The sequence below is a fragment of the Elephantulus edwardii genome, unplaced genomic scaffold (genome assembly GCF_000299155.1).
Source record: "Elephantulus edwardii isolate Elephantulus edwardi_28Jun2011 unplaced genomic scaffold, EleEdw1.0 scaffold00036, whole genome shotgun sequence".
NCBI classification, from domain to species: Eukaryota; Metazoa; Chordata; class Mammalia; order Macroscelidea; family Macroscelididae; genus Elephantulus; species Elephantulus edwardii.
In genome coordinates, this window is record NW_006399786.1 from 2,722,936 (window position 1) to 2,730,488 (window position 7,553).

The window sequence follows — 7,553 nt, forward strand, 5'->3', positions numbered from 1 at the left end:
CATCCATCCTGATGCTGCCAATTGGTCCAGTGGTGAGAATCTTTGTCTTCTTGACATTGAGCCTCAATCCATATTGTAGGCTGCAGTCCTGTTAATGAGGTGCACCCTCTTTTTTTAAAAAAGGAATATAATATGAACCTATCATTTATTTTTATGTACTTTAAGAAAAGTTCTTTTATTTTTATTGCTTTTGTTCCATCCTCATTGATTCTCATCTCTCCTAATCATCCAAGAATGATTCTTTCAGTGTAAATAATTCCCTGGGTTTTTACATTAGTTTCCTTATACCATAACTGCCCTTTTGTGACTGGCTTATATCACTTAGAATCATTTGTTCTAATTTCATCCAAGTCATGTAGTGTTTCACCAATTCTTGGTTGGTTATAAGTGAGCTGTATTACTCTACTGTGTGATTTTGCCACAGTTCATTTAGCCTTTTATGCATTGATGGACACTTGGGTTGTTTCCAACTCTTTACTATTATAATTTCTGCAGCAATAAACATGAGTATGGATATATCTGTGCAAATCACAGTTCTCCTTTCTTTAGGATATATATCCAGTAGTGGGATTACTAGATGAAATTGTATTCCTATTCTCTACTTTCTAAGGAAGTGCCAAACTGCTTTGCATAGTGGTTGTATCATTTCACATTCCCATTAACAATGCATTGCCAGTAGTTGTTGTAAGGAACCCTGGTGGCACAGTAGTTAACCCTGGTGATGGGCAATTTAAAAGATAATGTCCTAGATGTCTGTAATTTTTCCTAAATGGAAATAGAGTATTCACAAATGCTGCATTAATGCTCTTAGTAGGTGCCATCAAGTCAGTTCCAACTCACAGTGATTCTGTTTACAACAGAACAAATCATTGCCTGGTCTTGTTCCATCTTCCTAATGCTGCATTTAAGACCATAGTATCAGCCATATCAATACATCTCATTGAGGGTCTTCCTCAGTTTCACTAGTCCTCCGCCTTACGAAAAACGATGTCTCTCATGGATTGAATTGTGTCCCTCCGGAACAAGTGGTAACTTAGCTGGTTCTCAGTGTCTTGGCAGTTATGTAGTTATGCAGTGCTATAATGTGGTCGTTACGTAAAGGTATAATCCTCTCATCACTCATTATGTATGTTCAGTTGTGATCAGCTATCATCTAACATATGGTGATTAGGATGGGATATACCACCTAAGCTAATATAAGGAGAATGTTCCTGAGGTGTGGCCTACTGTTACAAGTGGCAAAAAAAAAGAGACGTGAAAAGAGAGCTCATTTACCACTAACAAAGAAAAGTCAGGAGTGCCGTTTAGAAAGGGTCGTGGTACTAGGGATATTGTAGCTAATGTTAGATGGATCTTGGCTGAAAGCAGGGAGTACCAGAGAAATGTCTGTCTGTGTTTCATTGATTATGCAAAGGCATTTGACTGTGTGGATCACAACAGACTGTGACTGACTCTAAGAAGAATGGAAATCCCAGAACACTTGATCATGCTAATATGAAACCTATACTTGGACCAGGAGGCAGTCATCAGAACAGAGAAAGGAAACACTGCATGGTTCAAAATTGGGAAGGGTGTACACCAGGGAGGTGTCCTGTTTCCATACCTTTCCAACCTATATGCAGAACAGATTATCTGGAAGGCTGAGCTGTTTGAGAAGTGTGGCATCAGGATAAGAGGAAGAGTCGTCAATGATCTGCCTTATGCAGACACAATCCTGCTTGCTGAACTGAGGAGGACCTGAAGTGCTTGCTGCAGAAGGTCAAGGACTGCAGCCTTCAATATGGATTGAGGCTCAATATCAAGAAGACAAAGATTCTCATCACTGGGCCAATTGGCAGCATCAGGATGGATGGTGAAGAGACTGAGATTGTTCACTGCTTTAGTTTGCTTGGCTACATAGTCAACACTCTTGACAGGAAATTAAAAGGCCTATTACAATGGAAAGTCTACCATTAGGGACCTCTCCAAAGTACAGAACAGTAACGGTGTTACTCTGGAGACTAAGGTGCACCTGATACAGGCCATGGTCTTTGCAATCCCTTGGTATGAATTAGAGAGCTGGGCAATAACTAGGGAGGATAGAAAAGAAATAGATGCCTTTGAGCTGTGGTGTTGGAGAAGAGTATTGAATATATCATAGATTGTTAAGAAAACAAACAGGTTCATCCTAGAGAGGGTTAAAGCAGGCTGCTCCTTGGAGGCAAGGATTCTGAAGCTTCATCTGACACATTTTGCGCATGTTGAAAGGAGGGACTAATCCTTGGAATATGATGTCATGCTTGGGAGGATGGAATGACAGAGCAGGAGAGAAAGACCCTCTACGAGGTGGATTGATTCAGTGACTGGGCTAATCAGGGTAGGTGTGTTGGAGGACAGTGAGATTGGCACAGGATAGAGCAAGGTTTAAGGCTGTAGTACATAGGGTTGCTATGAGTCTCAGGCAACTTGACGGCACATAACAACATACATTGTATGTCTGTGACTTACCGCAAACTTACCAGGAAGATTTTTAGAAACTATGTGAATTCACTACCATGCAATTCATTAATAATGAGGATACACAATATATTCATATAGGCGTGTGTATAATATAGACACATGTTCAATGAAGTAACTTATTCAAAATCACACAGCAAGTGAGTGGCATGGTTTAGATTTAAAACCACAGCTCTTTGGCCTTAAAATCTTAAATAGAAAGAAAGAAACAAACTTTTAATTTAAAAATAATTTCTAACTAACATATAATTTGCAGAATTAGTATGAAGAACTCCCAGGTACTCTTTACCTAGATTCACCAATTTGTAATAATTTTTACATAAGTTAATTCATTAAACCTCTGTGTCCTTCTCTGTAAAATTAAGTTTAATAACACCCACTTTGCAGAACTATCAGTTTTAGAATAAATATTTTCCCGACACATATTAGATGTTTAATAAATGTTACCTATTATTATTATTATTATTGTCATTCCTAATACTGGATGATTTTTATTCAGTGAAAATTCAGGTTAATGCTATATCATGAACATAGGATCAAGAGTTCTAACAACTAAACAATGTAATAACTCTGACTCACACTTCTTGTGTTATTATATAGCACTATAATTGCTTTAGGATCTTAGCCTTGTTTTAAACTAAGTTGATGGACTGAAGGCAAACTGAGGCAAATAGATTTAAGATATGCATCTTGAGTATGTTCCTGGGAATCTCAATTCCACCAGGAAAGATCTCTTCAACAATATAATTCACAGTAAGAAAGCAGGGTATTTTTATGAAAAAAAATTTGCATACCTTAAGATTTAGTGCATTTCTTCCATATATTTGACAATATAGTATGGCGAGATTGGTCATGGCCACTATTGTTTCATATTCTGTGGCCAAAAGAGTACTAAAACCCGTACCATATATACCGTATGAGTCTGAGTCCTTTTTTTTAGTCTTAATGACACCTTAATAATAATAAAAACAAGAATGAAACTTACAAGTGGTACCAGTTAGAGTGAAAGTTAAAAAACATTTGTTGCAGCAGACTCTACTACTGGGCTAGTAGCACTCCACTTGAATACAACAGAATCTACTACTGTACTATTACGACTACACTACTTACGACCACGGAGTCAGAGCCTACTCCTCTCTGACCCTCCAGTGGGAATTCAGAGGCTGTGAAACACAGGGGAGAGATTACTCATTTTTCTCTCTCGGATCAGCTGGTGAATTTAAATGACCGGAAAGACACCAACTTTGAGTTATCAGTGCAACTCCCCACAGACTATGTGCTTCCAGAGCTCCCCTTACAACAGATGAAGTCGTCATAAATAGATTAGCCTGTTACATGCTCTGAAAGGATTCCCCATAAACTGCAACCACTCCATCTCTATTGATTCTTTTTGTCAGCCTGGAATTTTTATATTCAATATCCCAATTGTCTTTCATAAACAAAAGAAAAACACCCAACTCTGCACCCCTTCCCACACTTCACTGATTTCTATGTGAATCCTTTAAAGCCCATCAATCACAATCTTCTTGTAATTCATATTAAATAATTTTTAGGACTGTTACTATGAATGATAATACAAAGCCAATCTCTTAGCTCACAAACACATAAAGGATGCCATAGGAACATAACTCAGACAAAGATCGCTTCACAAGGGGTGGCTTTAGTTTTCCCTCATATCACCAAGATGTATGATTCAAACATTATGGGCAGTTCACTTCTTCCTGGCTGGTAACCCCAACACAGAAGAGGAAAACCAAAAGGGGGAAAAGCAAACAGTTTAGGAATCAGGCAAGAAGAGAAAACCTAAAATTATTTTATCCTTGTGGGCTTGATCATCAATCAAAAATGTCCTTGGTATACCCTTAACTTTTTCAAATTTTATACAATGTATGTATTGCCTACAGAAATGTATTTTGTATTTTTAGTAATACCTTTTTTATTACTTCAGTTAGAGGAAATGATACAGCTTAGAACAAAGAATACATTGTTTTGTTTTTAAGTTCTAGAATAGGCCAAATTTGCCCACTTCAGATCAACATATATGCAAATTAACTATAGGACAGAGATGCATAATCAGGAAAGGATCACGCTGATAAATGATACCTTCTAAAGATTAAGACCCTGTGTGCATAAAATTTTTTTTCCAGTAAGGTGAAAACATACTGACTAGGTAAAAATATTTGGCAATGACATCTCAAACAAGGAAGGGTCTTACAACCAAAGTTTACAGACTACTCCTGGGCCTTCACAAGAAAAAGACTAATAACCCATTTACAAAAATGGGCAAAAGACAGAAAGACTTTTCACAAAGGAAGTTATTTGGATGGCCAACAGACACATGAAGAAAAACTCAAAACTAGTGGCAATCAAAGAAATGCAAATCAAAACTACAATGAGATATCATCTCACCCGAGTAGTAGTTGTTGTTGTTGTTTGGTGCTGTCAAGTCGTACACGACTCATAGCTACCCTATGAACGAACAGCCTGAGCACTGTTCGTACATAGAGTTTCCCGAGGCAAGCCATTTCAGAAGTGGATGCTGCTCCTGCTTCCAGGCTTGATTTAGTCGGGAAGCTCCAGCCAACACTGTCCACCATGGGTACCCATTATCACAATTGGCACATCACTGTGACAGTCTTCAGCATCACAGCAACCATGAGTTACCTCTGTACAGCAACGCACAGACCAGTGCTATACCACCTAGAAGAACGTTTGACAGGAAAACAATTTGAACCTGGCCAAGGGTCGCAGATGAAAATCACCCACCTTCTGCTTGGTAGCATAACTTCCTTTCCACTAGGCTAACTAACGTAGCTCTCTCTTTGTCGTTGTCATTGTTATTGTTGTTTGATGATGTCGAGTCGTAAATGACTCATAGCGACCCTATGAACCAACAGCCTGAGCACTGTTCATACATAGAGTTTCCGGACCGAGTAGTAGTGGCAAAGTTTAACAGTTAGCAACCAAGAAATGTTAGAGAGGATGTGGAGAGATGGGAACTCTCATACACTGTTGGGGGATTGTAAAATGTTTGAATCATACATCAGTTGTGGGTGATTCTTCAAAAAGTTAAACATAGACATCTTCTATAACCCAGCTATTCTACTGCTAGAAAAAATACCTTGAAGAAAATACAACTGAGACAGCAATAGAGATTTGTACACCAATGTTCATAACAGTGTCATTCACAATTGCAAGAACATGGAAACAGTCCAAATGTCTATCAATAAATGAATGGATTGAGTAATTTTGGTACATTTACATAATGGAATACAATACAGCACTACGGAGCAATAATTTTAAAAATTACTATAACATGGGAGAGGCTATAGAGAATTATGCTGATGAACTAACTCAATCTCTTAATCACAAATACTGCATAAGACCATAATTGTAAAAATAAAAGGATAACTAGTAAGATGTGTTTAAATGTTCAAAGAGGAGGGGGAGATGAGTTCGAGGGTAGAGGAATCATGGGGCAGCAGAGTTTGGTGGGTGGAAGGAGAAGGTGAAGGAATTAGGAAAGATCCAGGGAAGATCTGGAAAAACAGGGTAATAGTGGGTAAAGATCAATGGTGATTAATTTTATAAGACACAATCTGTGGGAATGATAATATGAAATGTAATTTGAATGAAGAAACATGTGAAAACACAATATATATGAATGAAACACATGCATAGGAATTTTGTATGCAAACCAATATAAAATTTAAAAACATTTAAAAACAAAACACTATTGGACAAAGACATATGACATGATGTTGTAATTCTTTATTTTGGAAGAATGATTGGAACAAGAAGGAAAATAGAGTAAATTAAAGCATAGGTCTGGCCTGCTCTCTCTCTCTCCATCTACTGTCAGAGTCTAAACCCAAGCAGTAGATTTGAAGGTAGGAATAAGAGATACAGTGAGAAATTCTCCTATAGATTTAAGGGTCTGATAACCCTTAAATTCAACTGACACATTTCAAGGAATAAATCATCACAACAATAAAATGTCAATAAAACAGAAGTGGAAGCATGACTTGTTGAGATTTGCAACATAAAAGAGACCCAGAAGTTAACACTTGTCACAGAGAGGGCTATAGAAACACTGGAAGGAATAGGCAGTTCTACAGTTGGAGTTGAACATGGAATAATCTATTAATTCCATCTACTAAAGTTTAAATTCAGCTATATTACTTTTTAGTTCTAGAATTTCATTTGATCTTTAATTATAAAGACGTAGATATGAGGCCTCTGGTGAAATTCTCCAATATTTTCTTTGGTATGGCAAATCAAACCCATGCTTAGTATTTCTCAAGATGAAAGAATTGAACAACAAATTCAAGCCTCAAGTTGCAACAGTAAAGGATTATAGAAGCGAAATATTGAATTATGCAGGAAATATCAAAAGAAAATTGAAGGAATACACAGCCACTGTACCAAAAGGAATTAATTAACATTGAACCATTTTAGGAAGTAGCATATGATCAAGACCCAATGATGATGAAGGAAGATATTCAAGCTGCGAGGAATGCATTGGCAAAAATAAATAAATAAATATTAAAGCTCTAGAAAATGCTGGAATACTAAATGATACATTTCAACAAGCATATACAGCCCTAGGAATGCCCAAGAATCTATACTAAGAAATCCAGAAGACAGCTACCTGGTCAACTGACTGGAAGAGATCCATATTTGTTCCCTTTCCCAAGAAAGGTGATCAAACATAATGTGGAAATTATTTAACAGTATCAGTAGCATCACATGCAAGTAAAATCTTGCTAAATATTATTTAAATGGCTGGTACAGTACTGACAAGAAACTTCCTTTCTGGAAGGCAATGTGGGTTATTCTTCAAAAAGCTAAACATAGAAATTGCCTATGACCTAGTTATTCCACTGTTAGGAAAAATACCTTGAAGAAAATACAACTGAGACACCAATGAAGATTTGTACATAGAATATCCTTGCTAATGTAAGATGGATCATTTAATATTCTGCCCAAAGCATCCTTGATTACAGCAACTCTAGGTTTGAATCTGTTCTTCAGTTCCTTGAGCTTAAGAAATGCTG

At 37.1% G+C, this 7,553-nt stretch overlaps 1 protein-coding gene across 1 annotated transcript in view; it reads right to left on the reverse strand.

Moving 5' to 3' along the window:
• LRRC63 (leucine rich repeat containing 63) overlaps positions 1 to 7,553 on the reverse strand; it is a 74,442-nt gene that overhangs the window by 60,319 nt on the left and 6,570 nt on the right. The window contains exon 3 of the mRNA XM_006884605.1: positions 3,291 to 3,448. Within this exon, the coding sequence (XP_006884667.1) occupies positions 3,291 to 3,448 (158 nt within the window). The remainder of the gene's footprint in view (positions 1 to 3,290; positions 3,449 to 7,553) is intronic.